The sequence below is a fragment of the Podarcis erhardii genome (assembly GCF_964252035.2).
Source record: "Podarcis erhardii genome assembly, chromosome: 2".
In the NCBI taxonomy this organism is placed as follows: domain Eukaryota; kingdom Metazoa; phylum Chordata; class Lepidosauria; order Squamata; family Lacertidae; genus Podarcis; species Podarcis erhardii.
This window is the reverse complement of record NC_138498.1, coordinates 41,399,821-41,419,748: the sequence shown is the minus strand read 5'-3', so window position 1 is coordinate 41,419,748 and position 19,928 is coordinate 41,399,821. Positions and strand designations below refer to the sequence as shown.

The 19,928-nt window shown below is 43.1% G+C and overlaps 1 protein-coding gene across 10 annotated transcripts in view; it reads right to left on the bottom strand.

The window, feature by feature from the left end:
- Window positions 1-19,928, bottom strand: part of ARHGAP44 (Rho GTPase activating protein 44) — an 86,270-nt gene that overhangs the window by 28,327 nt on the left and 38,015 nt on the right. For 8 of the 10 annotated variants that reach the window (XM_081848656.1, XM_081848657.1, XM_081848654.1 and 5 more), the window contains exons 2-6: window positions 10,852-10,891; window positions 7,726-7,830; window positions 7,342-7,418; window positions 6,457-6,568; window positions 4,808-4,884 (exon numbers count right to left, since the gene is read on the bottom strand). In XM_081848656.1, the coding sequence (XP_081704782.1) occupies window positions 4,808-4,884; window positions 6,457-6,568; window positions 7,342-7,418; window positions 7,726-7,830; window positions 10,852-10,891 (411 nt within the window). Of the gene's footprint in view, window positions 1-4,807; window positions 4,885-6,456; window positions 6,569-7,341; window positions 7,419-7,725; window positions 7,831-10,851; window positions 10,892-19,928 lie in introns of those variants that run through there. The other 2 variants (XM_081848652.1, XM_081848658.1) reach the window with 2 other exon arrangements.

The window sequence follows — 19,928 nt, the reverse complement described above, 5'->3', positions numbered from 1 at the left end:
TAGCAAGGGCAGTCACCAGTAGTACAAGAGCCTGAAGGCACACTATCAGCTTGAAGGCACACAACCTTTCAATCCCGCCCTTTTCTCAGGTTGTTTTTAGACTCTCCCTCAGTCACCATTTGTAAATTCACATATATATCCACTAAACAACTGCTTCTCTTATCAGAAGAAGCAACAATAACAAACCCTTGGAAAGAATGACCTGGGAAACTCCAAAATGCAAGCAGTACTCAAGGGATGCAATAATCTAAGGAGTAATTTGCCCTTAAGATGGAAACCTCCTAAACCCAATGAACACCATGAGGGAGCCTAAAAATCTGCTACTTGCATCCTTATCTTTACTGCCTGTGATGGAACTTAATAGGATACTGCTTTGTTGAAGAAGATAACATTTTAAAAAGCATGCAGTAAAGTCCTGTGCTGAGGAGAGACAGAGATGTTCCACTGATTGACCTCACTGGCCAGCTCAGAATGGAGCTGCCTCTGTCAGACTAAGCCTGCCTCTGATCTGAGGACGATCAGGATGCCAGTTTATGACAGCTGCCTAGTGGGCCATTCCTACAGCAATGAAGCCACTGGAGCGGTTCCAACTCCCCACTTTCTTCTAACCAAAATGTTACGTCCCAAGCTGTCTTATTCTCTAAACCACAGCCTGCCTAAATAAGAGGGGGTTTTAATTGTTTTTTTTAAAGCAGGTGTTAAAAACAGTACAATAAAAGTGCCTGCCCAAGATTTAAAAGTTATCCTCTCACGTTACCCTGACAGCTCAGGCAAAGCTGGTCCCCTGAAGCAACTTCTGTGCCACAAGAACTGGGCCTAAATAATTGTGCAGCTATTTCAATCCATTCTAATTCTAATTATATATAATATACATAATTAAATTTTCTGTTTTGCAATTTAAAGTACTCATTTTTACATCCTTAAGATGTCAATGACTTCCCTTCTTCTCTTTCCATGGTTCATTTTGCATATCACAAATCCCCGCATATTTTACAAAAAACGATACCATTCAGTATTCCATTATTACATCCATCAAAACTTATTCACACTGTTGAATTTATCTTAATGCTGCCAGCATTTTTAGCTGTACAGTTATTTCCCATATATTCAATAAATGTTTTCCAATCTTCTCTAAACGCATGTTCTTCTTGTTCTCTTACTCTAGACGTTAAGTCTGCAAGCTGCACATATTCGGTCAACTTAAGTTGCCATTCTTCTTTGTTTGGGACCTCGCTCGTTTTCCATTTTTGTGCTAACAAAACATGGGCCGCAGTAGTGGCATACATAAATAACCTTTTTTGACACCAGGTGTGCAGCTATTTCTAAACATAGATTTGGCCTGATGAAAAACTTAGGGCCCATCCTTGAAAGCCATGAATGAACATAAGTAGAGCCTGCTAGATCAGGCCATGGGCCCGTCTAGTTCTGCATCATGTTCTCACAGTTGCTGTGGGAAACCAGCAAACAGAGCATGAGCACAAGAGCGCTCTCCCCTCTTGCGGTTTCCAGAAGCATTGCTACCTCCAACTGTGGCAGAAGAACGCAGCCATCATGGCTGGTAGCCATCAGTAGGTTTCCCAGGTGAACTGGCAGACATCCCAAAATCCATGACATGGATGAGCAGCCTGTATTCAGCAGCAGCACATTCTGTCTCATGTAGGATTAAGACAGATATATGTGGCCAGCAGTGGGAAGATGTCCTCCACTTGAGATCAGGGAGGATTTTTTTTTAAATCCTCAGTTAACTCAATACTTCTAGTCAGAGTAACCAGCTGTTTATAACCAGTTTCAAATAAGAAGATTATTCCCAAAGATCAGCAAACCTAATTTGAAGGGAAAACAGAAGTGCCGTCTGGCTCCTCTCAAATCATTCCCCCTCCCACCTTTGAGGGCCAGGCGCTGTCAGTTCTTGCAGTGCTGAAATGCTGACACAGACGTTATGTGTTTAAGGGTGGACCACATCCATAATCTTAGTGGAATTAAAGTGAAAGGGTGAGTGCCATCCATATCAGGCTCTCCCAACTTTGGGAGAACACAAATCTCTCAGAAGCCATTCATCTTTATATCCAATGCATTTTCCTTTATGGCACAGAGAAAATAGTCACCTGTCACTATGGAACCTAGAACACCGCCTCTCCCTCCCTCTGACTTTCACATGTGTAAATTCATCCCTTCTAATCTTGTTCCCTTTTGCTGCAACACCCAAGAGGCTTCATCCCATGATCACACTATGACATAGGACCAGCTGAAAGGTCTTTTGCTGACTGCAGCAGCATCGCACTATCTTGTGGGCAAAAGGCAGTTCAGGGTGCTCCTCTGGTTTCCTGCCGATTTGTCTGAGAAGACCAAGAATCTTGTTGTATCTTAAAGTTGAGCTTATTTACTGAAACATGAGCTTCTCTTTGGTGTAGTGGTTAAGAGTGGTTAAGGTGGACTCGTAATCTGGGGAACCGGGTTCGCGTCTCCGCTCCTCCACATGCAGCTGCTAGCAGGGTGACCTTGGGTTAGTCACACTTCTCTGAAGTCTCTCAGCCCCACTCACCTCACAGAGTGTTTATTGTGAGGAAGGAAGGGAAAGGAGATTGTTGGCCACTTTGAGACTCCTCAGGGTAGTGATAAAGTGGGATATCAAATCCAAACTACTACTACTACTACTACTACTCCTCCTCCTCCTCCTTCTTCTTCTTCTTCTTCTTCTTCTTCTTCTTCTTCTTCTTCTTCTTTGGCAGATGCGTGAAGAAGTGTATGTTCTTTTGGCAATGGGAGGAACAGAGCCAGTGTGGTGTAGAGTGGTTAGACTAGGACCTGGAGACCAGGGTTTCCAATTCCCTACTCACGAGATGATCTTAGGCCAGTCACAGTCTCCCAGCCTTACCTATCTCACAGGGTTGTTTTGAGGATAAAAGAGGGAGGAGGAGGTGGCGAATCATATAAACCAACTGCAGCTTCAAAGAAGAGGTAGGACATAAATGTAATAATCAAAACAAAACAAGCCTGGTGGTGGCTGTGGTGAGATTTTTTTTCACTTCACGGAAATACCAGTTCAATTGTCTGCAGACCTCATGATTTCTCCAGTTTTGTGGCAACATATCAATGACACCTCCAGGGAATGAGATCAGCTTGTGCAAGGCAAAAATAGCTTGCTTTCGAGGAGCACCAGGAAGGAAATAAACACAATTTACATTTTTTCCAGACATGATCAGAAATACCAGCTTGCTGTTTAGGCTGGCTTGGGGGCATAGTGATAGTGACAGGATTTGGCTTTCAGATTATCTGCTTGCCCCAGTGAGGGAGAGTCTCAGCCACCTGCTTCACAGCTGAAGAGGCAGGAAAGAGAGCTCTTCCTTGGGCATGATCAGAGGCACAGTATACCAGCTAATAAGACATGTTGTGGTAATCCCTTCTCTCTTTCACCAACAGCAGAGTCAAAGTAAATGCAGACTCCTCACTGAATGACACTGACAGAAATTTAATACTAGACCATTGTAGGAGATTGTAAATCCTCCTGTGCAGCCTTCTCTTTTGGATCCTCTGACAGAAAAAGATCTGGAGGCATGGGAATTCTGTAGGACATTTTAGCTGGATCTGACAGACTGAGGAGTACACAGGATCAAACAACTGGGAGAATTTCCAAAGCCCTCACTGACTCCATCTATGTGTGTGGAAAGAGCTGAAAGTATCTCAGACTGCTCTCGTCCCATCTTCCAGGGAGCCTTCTTTTACCAAAGGGGAAACAGAAACATGGCTTCTTCATGTAGAAGAGGAGGAGGAAGAGGAGGAGGAGTTTGGATTTGATATCCCGCCTTTCACTCCCCTTAAGGAGTCTCAAAGCAGCCAACAATCTCCTTTCCCTTCCTCCCCCACAACAAACACTCTGTGAGGTGAGTGAGGCTGAGAGACTTCAGAGAAGTGTGACTGGCCCAAGATCCCCCAGCAGCTGCATGTGGAGGAGCGGAGACGCGAACCCAGTTCACCAGATTACGAGTCCACCACTCTTAACCACTACACCATGCTGGTGTAGTGTTGCTGTTGAGCATAACCCATTGCAGGCAAGACTGAGGGCAGTGCAAGAAACCTGATGGACAAATAGCACAAGACACAAGATATGTCATTCTAGCAGTAAATCCATCAGGGACAGATTTGTAAAATTCTGTTTTCACTGGTAGTTCAAAGGCTAACAGTAGCAGCTTCCCCTGTATGAGCCTATTCAATCCCTTCTCTATGTGACCCTTCCAAAAGAAGTTCAGAGGGTGGAAACAAGAAAATGGGCCTTTCTGGAGGTAGCCCCCATTTGTGGAATGCTCTCCCCAAGTAAATTTGCCAGGCATCAACGTCTGCCTTATTTTCAGTGCCAGGCAGATGTTCTTATTCTCCCAGGTGTTTGGGCATTAATTTGTGCTCTGATAACGGTGCCTGTTTTTATTTTATCTTGGTGTTTGTCTTGTTGCTGGGTGGGAAATAGTATTTTGATGATTTTGTAATTGATTGCTGGCGGATGAATTTTTTAGTGCTTATTTAAACAATTCCTTTGAAACATATTGCATTTTTATGGTTTAAAGTTGCTTCAAGACACCTTCATTCATAGAAAGCAACACATAAATTGAATGAACAAAACTAGTGCATTTATCTGTGATTTGCTGCTCAACCCACTGGAACTTGATATGGCTTTTTATTATTGTTTTGTACATTAAACGATAGTATTTATAATTTTTTTAAAAAAATGCATGAATTTTTAACATGAAGAAACATGAAGCAAGGGACATGGTACTTTAAGGATGGGCAGACAAAAAGCTAACATGCCTCTTACCTTGTCCTTGACGAATCCATGTCCAGAACTAATTTCGCTAAGTGTTTCCTCTGTTTTTGGATATTGGGGATTTCTACCTAAAAATAAATGATAGTAACATGGGTATTTTCTGCAGAGAACTGCAATAAACATTCATGTCACTGAATCCAAGCAAGGTCAAAGTGAATTCTCAGGATTTTACATCTGATTCAGAGTCAAGAGTCAACACCAGCAGCTGGGGGCATATACCACTGATGGACAGTTCCCAGATGACAAGAAGCCACATACTGCTCCCAGAACAACTTGCCGTCAATGCTCTCTGACTGGTGTTAAAAGCAGCAAATTGGAAAAGAAACAGGCAGCAGTGCTTGGCAGCTATCTCAATCTAGATATGAAAAATACTTTTAGCCCTTCCCCTTTAAAGAAATATGACAGGAGGAAAGAAAAAAACGAAGGTGATGACTGTGGTGTCCCTAGCCTAATTAGCCAGTGGTGCATGTATCTACTCTCCCCTCAGCTCCAAAATCCCTGATTTGAAAGTAGACCCACAAGAACAAGGAGCACCTCTGGAATACACTCAACCTCTCATTAAAAAATAGCCTAGCTTCATTTCTGCAAAGTGAGTATTTCCTTGTTTGGTCTTGTGCATGTGAACTTGTAACAGCAAAACAAGAGCACACACCCTCCTCTGACAATATAGGGAGCAGCAAAAGACAAACAGAAAGGCTAACCACATGGAGCAACTTAAAGTGGCTATCATGTTTTGGTGTAAAAAACCAGGATTCAAAGGCCACACTGTGAGGAGAAAGTTCACAATGCTTTTTTAAAAGAAATCCCTTCAGTTAATTTAAAGTAGGCTGGGATGCATTTACTTAGAGAGGGCAGCATTCAAAATCTGACATGATTTTTAAATATTCCTTGCAACACACACACACACACACACACACACATTTTAAAACCTGGAGAAAATTTTGTTCTTGGCTCCCAGAGTTGCCTCTCTTTTACTCTCGCCTTACTTCCTGGCCCTGCATAACCCTGTTTCTGCTTCACAACCCCTTCCAGCCTTGCTGCTTAATAACCCATAGCTTGAGTTTTTCTCACAGAGCCAAACTCAAGTCTTTCTACCTGCCCATGAGCTTTACTAGCTGCTCAGTCTTTTCACCTAACGGGAACTTGTTGAGCTGGCACTGTCCTGCTCCCTGACTGCACCCAACTTCCAATGGGCCAAATACCAGAAGTTCTTCAATGCATATGTGGTTCTTATCCTTCTTGAATCTCTTCAGAATTGCCCCCTTGCTTCAGAGGCCCTTCTTGTTAGAGCAGAGGTAAGGGAACTTGCTGGGCTTGAACTCCCATAATCCCTGATCACTGGCCATGCTGGCAGGGGCTGAAGGGAGTTAAAAGTGCCTGTCTGATGTGCCACAAGTCCCCCCTACTTTAGAGGTCATATCATTTATACCAGGCATAGGCAAGCTCTGGCCCTCCAGATGTTTGTGACTACAATTCCCATCATCCCTGACCACTGGTCCTGTTAGCTAGGGATGATGGGAATTGTAGCCCCAAACATCTGGAGGACCGGAGTTTGCCTATGCCTTATACCAACACATCAGAACAACCCAAAACAGTGCTCATTGCAGCTATTAACTGCCACCGCTTGTGTTTTTTCTCACCTCAGCCAATACAAAAAGAGGCTCAATCACATCCCGTTCAACTTCCAGCTCAAAGTGGATGAGCTCTTGAGAAAGCTTGTCCTCTGCTTCCCCACATAACTTCAGCATCTTCCTGCAGGGCATGAAAACAGACAATCACACTGAAGTGGTACGGCAAGCAACAGAGATGGAAAGGCGAACAAGAGAGACAGACAAAGAGAGGTACAGAGATGGTCATGGGCCTGAGACAGATGATGTGTGGCAGACAGAGGATCTGAAGCACTAATCATACAGGCTCTGTAAGGCAGCAGGCCAAGAGGCTTCTATATCATCTGAGGCACAAAATGGTTCTGTGTCATTCCACTAACATGCTTTGGTTTATTTGTAATAAAACAGGCTGGTGTGAAACGACAACTTATTGCTGCATCCTGCGAAGGTGCCATGGCAGAGGTAATACCTAGTATCTTTTTATTGTCTTTTGTATTGATTTATGCTATAAACCGCTTTGCTATTTTACGTGAAAGGGTATCTCTAAATGTTTAAAGCACATGAAATAAGACTGAGGAGACCCAACCTGAATAAGGTTGGTTGGAAAAGGGGGTGGCAATTGAAAAGTAGCAAGAAGCTATTCAAATTGGTTCAGGAAAAAGGATTTTTCATTACAACGCTAGACTTGCGATCCTTTTATTTTTAATGCATTTTACAGTTCTTGTTTGTGAGCTGCCTTAAATGTTTTATAAAGGAAAGGGCAGGGTATAAATATTTTAAATAAATCCACCAATATGTTTCCTACTGAAGTGGCCTTTCAGCTGAGGAACATTTTTGTGACTGGAACAGATTAAAAAAAAGAGAGAGAGAGTTGTATCTTGCCCAATAGGTGGGTATTTTGAATGGGAAGAATCTTACCCAAGCAGGGAGTCGTCCCCTAGAATAGCAGAACCTTCCATCAAGCATTGGGCTAGCGATGTCAAAGGCAATTTCTTCTGCAACAAAAGCAACTGCTGTATGAATTTAGGGTTTGTTTTTAAATCCATCACATCACAGTTTGAGCCCACTTCATTCCCAGAAAATGACACTATTTCCAAACAATATTATTTGTTTATTAAACCCCCCCCACGAACCCCTGTTTTACTAACTCTTACGCTCACATACAATTTACACACAGGAGGGGAGGAAAGCTAGCTGTGCTGTCTTCTCAGCTTGATTCCCTCCCTCCTGCCTCTTCTCCATGTGAAACACGTAGAGACATGAACCCAGCTCTGTTGTCTGGTGGGTGCTGGAATCTCTCACCGAGCGCTTATCAGAATCCGATCCCTGCTGACCCTGAAGACACGCTGTCAGTTTCTTGTGTGTGCTGTGGGAGACCTGCTTCACCAACTCCAAACGCTTCTCCACCTGGGAAGGAACACAACAAGAAGGCATCACATCAGAGGTGCTCGTCCTCAACTCTCAGCTATCTGGACATAGAGAGAGAACCAATTCAGTTCACATAGGCCCTGCCCTCTGGGTCTCCTTAAAGTGTCCACTTGCATACTCCATTCATCAGCAGCCAATTTTAGCACGCTGGACTATATGACAATTAAGGAACAAATGACACAATAAATAGTTGATTAACATTATCAGACTTCACAATTTATTTACTTCCTGGCTCTTTTCTTAGCCACCCAACAACTATCATTTTCAGGGCAAAGTACACAAGTATTTAAAGTGAATTAAGATAATGCAATTCAAAAAGAATACATTCAATAGACAACACCAAGATAACCATCCTTGTAAACACAGGGCAAAAAGCTAAAAGATTATACCAAGCAGCAGGTACTACAGACCTTAAAAGCCTCCAGAAAGTAAAACAGGCACATTAAAAGACCACATAACAGAGGGTTTAATAAAATCTGTGAGACTGAAAAGCTAGTTGCCTGATGCCACAAGGCAGGCATTCTCTAAATGTGAGGTCATTGCTGAGGAGGACCTGTTTCCTGTTTCTACTACACAATATTCCAACTAGCAGGAAAACCTGGTGAAGAGCCCACATTGATGACCACAGGGCACGTTTAGGTGCATATGGGAAGAGATGGTTATTCAGTCTCTGTGGCCCCAAGTCATGAAAGAACTCAAATGTCAAAGTGAGCACTCTGAATCAGGCTCCGAAATGAAGTTACAAAGAAGGGCACTCTGAGTTGGATAGGATTTCACTAGAGTTTAAATTAAAAAGTTACAAGTAACATAAAATAAAAACCAGGCCCATAAGCTGTGATAGCAGAGATGCCAGGCAATCTGGAAACTATATCCCAGGCAAAAGGATCTCCAAGAAATATAGTTTTCCAAAATGCTCAAGGGGCACTTTTGAGTGTCCGAGTATTCTAGAAAACTATACTTCCCAGTCTTCCTTGATTACTTGAGCATCCTCAGAAATGCAGGAAATGACACTCAAGATGCCAGTGAAATCTGAACTTTGGCATCCTCAGTCACTTCCTATGTTACTTCAGCATTCAGGAATGATGTACTTAGTACAATGTTTGGTTTGTACCATGTTTGGTTTACCAAGCCCAAACACCACTCTCTAGCTATGGAAGTGCATTAGTAATCCAAAAATAAGTGTGTTTACCCATTCTAATCTCATTAATTTACAGGCAAACCACTGCGGTTAAAAGTTCAAGAGGGGAGAAACAACTGTTTTAGCGCTGATTTTAATTTAATATCCTGAAACAAAAGCTGGAACTTAAGTAGAATAAAATGTTGTGATTCCTATTTTAGGAATGAATGGAGATATGGTGGATAAGTAACTGTGACTGTATTAAGAAAGGAAGCAACGTAATGAGATGCTAAAAGGACAACTGCAAAATAAAGGCTTGGAATTATGGAGGCAACCCAAAAGTGAATGTTCAAATGAAGAATGTAGCTAGCTACCTGAAGCCACTGTTGAAATACCTCCAGTAAGTGACTGGCTTCCAGAGACTAGTCAGTTTTGGAAAATGGCATAATTATCTGGCTGATCTCATAAGGGGAGATGCCATATCTTCTGAAAATAGGCACGGACAGCTCATCCAGCATGCACTCTAGCAAAAATGGTAGTGGGGCCCCTTTAGTTCTCCCAGGATTGATATGGGGGCCTGGAAAGAGAAGATGTCAGAGGCTGCTAATGAGACTTTAAAAATAAAAATAAAAATAAAAATAAAAAAATAAACTGGCAGATGCTCAGGTCCAGGAACTGGAAGCTGGCTCTTTGGTTCTCACTTGCTCACTGGAGACATTGCATACAGCTCAACAGTCCAAGTCAAAGATACTAAATAAAAATGCAGAATCCCTTTGAAATGTGAAAGGTATTAGGTTTTCACGTTTAGGTTCTCAAGTTTCACATTTCAAAGAGATTCTGCATTTTTATTTAGTAACTTAGACTTGGGATTGTTGAGCTGTATGCAATGTCTCCAGTGATCAATTGCAAGCCAAATTTTAGCATAAAATATCCTTGACTTCAGTGAAAAGTTAAATTCAGAAGTTGCCCCAAACTTTCCTTATTAAAAATGAAGAGTCACTAGAGACTACCTGCCCTATAAAAAGTCATTGACCACCTGTTTGAAAGATAGCCACAAAAGGCAACTGGTTGTTTTTTTTGGGGGGGGGGGAGGAGGTTAGTTTTTATTTTATTAAAGATGTTCTTGTTTTACAAAAGTGTTTGCAATGTCTCTCTCGTATCCCCCCCCCCATGTAACATTTTTACAAATCAGTTTCATTTGTTGAGACTTTGGGAAGAAAAGGGGGAAAGAGGTGGAGGGGGGGGAAAGATGGGTGGGGTCGGGCGACGGTGTTACTATTTTACTTACTATATGTAGGGTTTGGTGTCAGCGTTGCTTGTGTAGGTTCTTTGCTGTTCACTCTAAAACGCCCACCCACCCCACTCACACACGAAAACAAAGTTCAACACAGCCAATCACAAATGAACAACCACACCCTAGGCCAACCCCAACCTCTCTCACCACCAAAGGAACACGTGAACAAAAGGCAACTGTTCTGCTGACGAGGTACATATTATATTTATCCTCTCTACATATATATGCTACTATAGAATTCTGAAAGAGATCAACCCCCCCCCCGCATTCATGCTATTTTCTGAGTCAATATGGAGGTGCAGCAGCTTGAGGCTTCTCTGAAACTGGATCTACGTACTTGGTCCTTGGTGTAAGCAAGAGAAATTTTTTGACCTTCAGAGGCTGCCAGTGAGACTGCATTCCACAGTCCTCCAACGTTCATTGTGGAGACTTGATGGATAGATTTCTCATACATCCAATTTTGTTATACATGCTGATTTCATTTCCTATTAGAGGATAGCCCCTGCAAAGTTTAGTTTTGTATTTTGCGCATGGAGTAGTGTACAATATCAAATGACTGCAGAAGATGTCAGAAAGATAAACACTGTACCTGCAAGAGATCTTCATTTAGGACTTCTGTTTTTTCAGCCCTAAAGAGAGAGAGAAAAGAATGAAAATGTAATTCAAGACAGAGAAACCTTTGTGGGGGGGGGATGAGTTTTATCTTTGAGCTGGTTGTCTGTTTATTAATGGTTTCATTAATGTTCTTATTTGACGGGATGTGGTTTTTAAAAAATGTATTCTACTTCGTCATAAATGGAATTGTATTTTTTATCTGTTATTGTGTAAGCTGCCTTGAGTGAATTTTAGACATAATGGTGTACTATAACCACTTAATCTTTGTTAGTGAAAACAGCATGCCCGACTAGATGAGCCTTGAGTCTGATCTAGCAAGGCTCTTCCTACATTCTGGAGTCATATTCTCCACCCACCAAATTAAAATTAAAACCCCCCACCCTCCCAAATTCCTAAACCGTTGTTCATAATTAATACATTCTGCCTTCACCCCCAGGTCATTTGAATATCCCCTTTCAGCACTTTCTCCAGTACAGTATCCTTTTCAAGACAGGTGACCATAATGGTAAATATGGCTACATTATAGATCCATGAAACTTGCTTTAAAAGGGAGGGGGAACCAATGAGTTCCTAACACAGAAACGACCCTTTTCAATATAATAGTACACCGATCGAACGTTTGTACTCCTTTGCCTTGTGTATAATGCATTCCTCAAATGTAAATAAAACTGCCATGTGGCAAACCGCAGCTAAGTGCGGCTTTTTGTTGTACTTGTACATAAATCAGCCTAGCATCCCTGACTCGGGCATATACCTCAAGCCGTTCCCTTAACAAAACGCTAAAACCAACATCATCCTTGTGCTACCCAATCTAAGCCATAACCTTCTCAACCCATTGTCCTTCAGGATGGTTTTAGCTAATATCTAATTTATAGCTAGGTAAAGGTAAAGGTACCCCTGACTGTTTGGTCCTGTTGCAGACGACTCTGGGATTGCACACTCATCTCACTTTGCAGGCCGAGGGAGCCGGCGTTTGTCAGCAGACAGCTTCTGGGTCATGTGGCCAGCATGACTAAGCCGCTTCTGGTGAACCAGAGCAGCACACGGAAACGCCGTTTACCTTCCCGCCGGAGCGGTACCTATTTATCTAACTCGCACTATGACGTGCTTTCGAACTGCTAGGTTGGCAGGAGCTGGGACCGAACAAAGGGAGTTCACCCCGTCACGGGGATTTGAACCGCTGACCTTCCAATCAGCAAGCCCTAGGCTCTGTGGTTTAGACCACAGCGCCACCCGCGTCCCTTAAATTTATAGCTACTCCCACCTTATTTCTTTTCCCTTCCTTTGGTATCTACATAATAGTTGAACCTTCATCTCTTTTTAGTAACCACCCACTCTGCTATTCTTCGCTCTTCATCTTTTTTTTTGTCTCTAGACCATGTATACCCATCGTACTTTCCTCCCGAACAGATCTTTCTCCTTTAGCTTTACAGCAGTTTGATCTTCATAGCGAAACCATAAAATCTAAAGGCTTCAAAACTCATATTTCACTGAAGATCCTTTACCCATCTGAAAGCTTTCTAAACACCTTATGTCAGTTCTGTCTCTAACAGCTGTGATGTGTAGGCTCCCTTTCTTCAAATAGAAGTGCTATATATTGATGTTTGCCAAATTCACATCTATCAGATGAACTTTCTACCCCCTTCCTCCTCCCACTGCCTCAACCAATTGGTTACATTAGCCACTAGTACCCCAGGATAAGAGCCAATTATTAGCACTTCAAAAAAAGATGCATGATTCCGATATATCACACAGCAAAGGATTGCTCTATTTACCATACTTTTCTGTGTCTAATACGAGGGGTTTTTAAAATAAAAATAGGATGTTTAAAATTTGGGATTGTATTATACATGGATAGTGCATGGGGGGGGGGGATTGGTTGCTTCCACGAGCCAGAGATTGTCAGCGGCTATCGGGCATGTTATTGGTGGCTGCGGCAAGGGCTGTTCTTGATTGTGTGTCTCTGCGTCAATTGGGCGGGCGATGGTTGGTATCTGCCGGTGAGGGGACAGACGATCGGTGGCTTTCGTGACGCATGCAAGTGGCAGTGTAGGACAGTCAGGTGAGCAATTTTCAGCAATCCCCCCTAAAAAACCCTCAACAACTCCGGGCAATCTCCCCCCATTTTCTTAATTTGGAGTCGCCCCAGATAGGGTGTGTCTTATACACGGGGGCGTGTTATACATGGGAAAGTATGGTACTTGGCAGAGGGGGGGCAGAGTGCAGAGATTTAATGAATCAGAAAATTTCTAGACCTCTGAATTTCATCAACAAGGCATGCTTCTGCAGAAGTTCAGAGGGTGAAATGAGGAGACTGTAAACCAAATACATTGTGCTCAAGGTAAAGCGAGGTGACGGAACGTGAAAGTTCCATGAAGCATTTTATCTGCGATGGCTCATTCATATATGCAAGCCAAGATTTGAGGTTGCAGTCATCAAGCAACAAATGTGTGTGTGAATCAAGTCAGAGCCCAGGTAGCCTTTGTGTCTTAAGAGTTTTCCCAGCATCACCCTGAGTCACACAACAGAAATCCTTCTCCACTGGAAAACACACACACACACACACACACACACACACACGTTAGCATGTTACTCTAGATCAGTGATGGCCAAACTTGGCCCTCCAGCTGTTTTGGGACTACAACTCCCATCACCCCTAGCTAACAGGACCAGTGGTCAGGGATGATAGGAATTGTAGTCCCAAAACAGCTGGAGGGTCAAGTCTGGTCATCACTGCTCTATAGGCTGTGCTTCAATCTCAGTTCCTTCTGCATAGCTTCCTATTGGAAACTGTGGCTAGAAAGCTTGCCAGCAGACACAGAGTCCGTCATGCATCCCTAACAAGAACACTTATATAAAAAGAGAAACTTGATCACGTTAAATGCTGAGCGCCCGCAGCCTTGCAGCTAATAAGGCAGCCGCATGAACCCAGAACTGTTCATGCTTTGCTTCCTTGTGACTTCGTGCTTAACAAGCCAACACAATTAGCATTCACAGTGATGCCCATGCAGATGGGGACCATGTTTGCAGAATGACATCATCACCACATATTAATGTATCTCAAAAAGGTTGCATCAGCCCCGGCTGTTCAGAGATAGGGTGGGCTGCCTAAGCAGACAGAATCGAGGAAGGGGTTGCAGTTCACGCAACGCACATGCACACTTCCTTCTGACTGGACTTCACTGATTACAATCGCTGCTGCCAACCATATATGCATGTGTGTGAGCATGTGCATGCGCACACAGACAATAAGATTTCACGTAACTCATGTAGGGGAATGTAGTCCGTGAAATATTATGCCATAATAAATGGGTTAGTCTTTAAGGTGTCACAAGGCTCTCTTGTTTTTGCTCCCACACACTAATGTGAATGTCTCCCATCTCACAACTGAAACTAGTGAAAGAGTTACCAGTATGAAATGAAGGTGCTAATAAGGTCATGTGGAACATAGCTGACACTATGCCAAGCAGTAAAATTTGTTTGTGAAATTGATCTGCAATGCAATACAGTTAGCAAGATAAATGACTCTCCCAGAAGGTAACAGTGTAAGCATCGCATCTTCCCTCCTCCAGATAATCTATCTTGACACACCCAGGTCTTACATGCTGATACTGTATTGTGAGGCAGAATGTCTAGACAAGTAGCTAGCTGTATCAATAGAATCATAGAATTGGAAGGGTCCTCTAGTCCAACCCCCTGCAATGCAGGAATCTCAGCTAAAGCATCCATGACAGATGGCCATCCAACCTCTGCTTAAAAACCTCCAAGGAAGGAGAATCCATCACCTCTCATGGGAGTCTGTTCCACTGCTGAACAGCTCTTACTGTCAGAAAGTTTTTCCAAATGTTTAGTCGGAATCTCCTTTCTTGCAACCTGAAGCCATTGGCCGTTGAGTTGTAACCTCCAGAGCAGGAGAAAACAAGCATGCTTCCTCTTCCATGCGACAGTCCTTGAGATATTTGAAGATGGCTAACATAGCTCTTCTCAGTCTCCTTTTTTCCAGGCTAAACATACCCAGCTCCCTCAACTTTTTCTTATAAAGCTTGGTTTCCAGACCCTTGATCATCTTGGTTGCCCTCCTCTGCACACATTCCAGCTTGTCAACATCCTTCTTAAATGGTGGTGCCCAGAATTTGACACAGCATTCCAGGAGTGGCCTGACCAAGGCAGAATAGAGTGGTACTATTACTTCCCTTGATCTGGACACCATACTTCTGTTGCTGCAGCCTAGAATAGCATTAGCTTTTTTGCTGCTGCATCACACTGTTGACTTATGTTAAACTTTGGTCCACTAAGACCACTAGATCCTTTTCATATGTACTGCTAGTAAGCCAAGTGTTCCCCATCTTGTAGTTGTGCACCTCGTTCTTCCTGCCTAAGTGCAGAACCTTACATTTGTCCCTATTGAAATTCATTTTGTTAGTTTGGGCCCAACTCTCCAATCTGTTAAGGCCATTTTAAATCCCAATTAGGTCTTCTGTGGCATTAGCTACCCCTCCCAGGTTAGTGTCATCTGCAAATTTGAGAAGCATTCCCTCAATTCCTCCATCCATGTCGCTTATAAATTATGGTTTCACCCTCACTATGCAGATAATTTTTTTTATATAATTTATTAACATGACCACAGAGTCACTGTGACTTCAGCATGTCACCATTACCTTGGCACTGCACCATGCTCAGTCCACTGATAACTTATTAAGAAGACTGCACAACATTATGTTTATTCTGCCTATACACTGTCACCAGCAGAATGCTTTTCCCTCCAAGATGACCTGTGCGGGGGTCAGAGTGTCCTCTTGCAATGATATGCCTCAGCAGTGTTTTAGTTAGCCTGCTCTTAAAAGATGACTCAAGTACAGACAACAAATGTTCCATTTGCCATCTTACAGCAACCAGGCAAGCTGATAACTGTGTGCTGGATCAGCTGAGGTTTCTGAATGGTTTTCTAAAGCAGCCCCACACACCATGCATCGCAGTAACCTGAATAAAGGTGGTTGTTGGTTCCATTGGCAAGGAGCCAACCTAAACTAGTGAAAAGCACTTCATGCCACAGATGCTACCAGGACATCCAAAGTGAGACCTGGATTTAATATCATCCTGCTAGCTGCAAGGGGTGTTCCAGCCCACCTAGGACTCTTTGAATATCTGCCCTTATGAAAGTTGGACCACCCGCAAACAGTGCCTCAGTCATATCTGAGCTGCTTTTCAGCTTATTTGCTTTCAACCAGCTCAATACCAACTCAGGACATCGGTTTAAAACTTCTGCCAGCAGCACTCACAATTTATGGAAAGGGTAATTAAGAGTTGGGTGTCATCAGCACATCAATGACACTTCGTCCCAAATCCTCCTAAAACTCCCCCCAATGGTTTCATATCAATGATGAGCCACATTACCATCACCATCATTATAATATATTGGTGTAGAATATATTGGGATAGAATAACTCCACCGGCGTCATGGTAATGGGAACCAAGCCAGAGTCATCAGCCAGGATTTCCTGAACTTGTATGAAAACAAAAGCTCTTCAATCCCTGCTGGCTTGTTGACAGAACAACTAAGGTCACCCTCGATGGGAGAAAGATCAGAAGTAGGAATAGCTCACACTTCTCTATATCCCTTTCCATTCCCTCATGGAAGGGGCTCTGTGCTAAGCAATGCATGCAGCAATTTAAAGCATGCAGAAGATGCACCTGTGGCCAGCCAAATTGCCACTAATACACAAAACTGCTGCCGAGGATGGTATTACAAAAGACCACTCTCCCTACCCTGTGGCTTTTATCTTTCTAATCACAGATCACACACAACACAGAAGCACCACTAAGTACCTCTTAAATGTGCCACAAGCTTTTCACTAAGCTTCTGAAGTACTTACACTTTCTGTGTTGCCTTTTAGACAAATGAGCAGAAGCCAAAGCCTTGTAACTTCTAGCTCTGATGCAAGGAAATGTCTGTTATGCTCTGAACAGATCATAGGTAAATCAGGGATGCCTAAGCCATGAGTCACATCTGCCCCCCCATAGGTTTTTTGTGTCCCCCTTAAAGACCACTTCCCCAATTTTCCAAATCTTAATTTTCAAGTATTATGTGAATTGTTCCTATCAACTTTCTGCTATGATACTTTGATGCCACCACATCATGATCACATTTTTTGTGGTCCCCAAGACCCCACTTCCTGCAATATCTGCATTTAAAAAAAATGGCCTAGCTGAACAACTAGCCTGGGCTAACCCTCTACCCTTCCAATAGTTGTACACGCAGGAGGCTGCAAGACACAGGGGGCAGGTAGGGAAGAAGGGAGAGATGCAGCCTCAGGGACTGTAGCAATGATGCAGAATAAGTCTATGTAGGAAGAGCCATATAGTAATGCACAGAGGAACTTATTTCCTAGCATGTAAGTAGGAGGCATATTTACAGGGCTATGAGGACCTAAGAACACAAGAAGAGTCTTCCTGGATCAGGCCAAATGTCCATTTAGCCCAGCATCCCACTCTCACGGTGGACAACCACTGCCTTTGGGAAATCAACAGGCAGGATCTTCACTTATAATTCACAGCAACTGGCATTCAGAGGCATGCAGCCTTGGATAGTGGTGGTAGAACATAGCCATTGTGGCTAGCAGCCATTGATCACCTCATCCTCCATAAGGCCAAAGATTCCCATCTCTCCATGAGCTGTTACTGTACTGGGCATTCATTACTGCTGCTTAGCACTCACAAGAATTACTAGAGCAAGTAGCAAGCTCTATACACCTCAGTTCAAAAATACAGTACTGAAATGTTGCAAGGATGAGAACAGGTGCAGAAGGCATGTCACTGAGCATGTGTTTAGCCTAAAAAAAAAAAAATGGCACAAGGATTCTGTGCAGGAATGCCAGCAGTATTCAAAATGAAGAGCTACTTGGATGGAGGGAAGGAGAAGAAATTGGCCCAATCATCCAAAGAGGGAATATGGGTTAAATATCAGGAAAAAGCAAGAGATAAGCAACAAGGAGCTTTGGAATGGGATTCACTGAAGGGTTTAAAGAAAGATCTTTATAGGCATGTGCTGTGGGTGCTTTAAGTATTTATGTGATTCTGCCCTGGAGAATAAATGTGCATGAGTAAGGCTGATGGGAATTAGATCAAACTATGCAGTGTTACTGCTGCTATTATGCCTAGAAACCTCTGAAATGGTTCAAAATAATCCATTCCCCATCCACTCTCATGAACCATTCATATTACCAAGAAAGCTATTACAATCAACACTGTGGTTATATGTCTCTGAGGCAGTTCTAAAGGATTATACCTCGCTATCTCAGACTAAACAATTAACAAAATGTGAGGAGAAGGGAGACTATTAAGGCATTTCTTCCAGCAGGAACTGAGGACTGTGAGAGGATGCAAGTTTGTATGGAAGAAAGCTTCTCGCTTGATTGGATGGTCAGTCTTTTAGATGACAAACCCCACAGAGCAACTGCTTAACATAGGATAAAAGCTACCAAAAGGAGCAATTAAAGAAGCCTCCACAGCTCAGCTACAGCACGCCAACCGATTCTCAGAACTTCCAAACACAGGTGACACTTGGCAAGAAAATAAGAACCTCACTGATGAGACCAAAAAGTTTCATCGAGTCCAGCATCCTATTTTCCAAAGCAGCCAGCCAGATGCCAACAAGCTGGACATAAAAGGCACTAGCTGCCTTCCTCCCACTGCTGCTCCCCCAGCAACTGATATGCAGAGCATAACAACTGCCTCTGGACCTGGAGGGAGCACCTGGGAGACTCCTAGAGAGACTCTGCATAATGACATTGCAGTTCATTCATCAAGAGCCAAGTTAAAGGTTCCTCATTCAGCTGCTCCCAAATGTCACACTTTAAAATTTAGCAAGAAGGCGGCAAAACTAGAAACCAATAAACAACGACCACCACCACCAACAACCACACAACAAAGTACTTATGCCCTTTTGCATTGTTTTCATATGATGGATGTCAGCTGAGGTCTCTACTCACACCCAACAGCATTCCCCGTAATCAATGTGATAAATAGCTCTCCCTGGTTTTTCAAGAGGACCCACCGTTCATTGTGACGTAGCTCATAAACCTGCATACCATGAGTTCAGCAGAATGTATAATGCTGGGCTGGGCTGGGTTGCCCCTGAATCAGAAGGAAGCTGCTAAACAGACAGATTCCACGAGAACTTCTCTTATATTTCTTTAATTTATTGGGCCTGCAGCCTTTTCCAGCTGGTTTCTCAGGAAATACAGCCTTTCAGGTCTGGACAAAAAGGCGGTGATATTCTTTATTTATTTACAGTTTGTGCCTTGTAGAGCACAATGAGGTTTATGAGCCAGCAAGCCAAATAAAAGGAGCAGAAGACTTTGGAGAGCGATCTGCAGCAGCTGCTGCACAGCAATTCCCCCTTTCATAAAAGGCAATGGAGGAATAAAACCAGCCAGTATGAACCAACACCATTCCTTGCATGAGCGAATATCTGACTTCATGCCTCCTCTCACTCTCTCGGTTACTCCTGTCCGCATACAACAATGTGCCCAAAGTAATGGCGATTCCCACACCAAGTTGCCTGCATGGTTACATCATTTGTGGATGCCCTCTTCCTCTACATTCATTTGCTGGGTTGATCTTTTAGTGTCTTATGCCTTGGAACTCCCTGCTTTCGGCAGATATCTGGATACCTCATGTGCTCCACTCAAGAGTTCTCTGCAGTAAGGAAATACAGATGTAGCAGTCACTCAAAACAGGTATGCAGAACCTGTGGCCCTCTAGGTTTTAGATTCTGGTTCTCCACCTCTGGGTTTAAAAGCTAGAGCCCTTTCCTTTTCATAATAGGGCACTCTGTAATATTATGAGCAGTATGCACGAAATTATGGGGGAGTGGGATTACATTTTCAACAGAATAACAAACCTTGGCTTTGCCTTGCTATCCTCAAACAAGTTCTGTCTTAATCAGAAAGCAAACACTCTAGCAATGAAGATCATCTCCCATCATTACTGAGCTGTGGTTCCCAAATTGCACATGTCAACCTGAGCAAATAAAATTGTAACTTGGTTTTT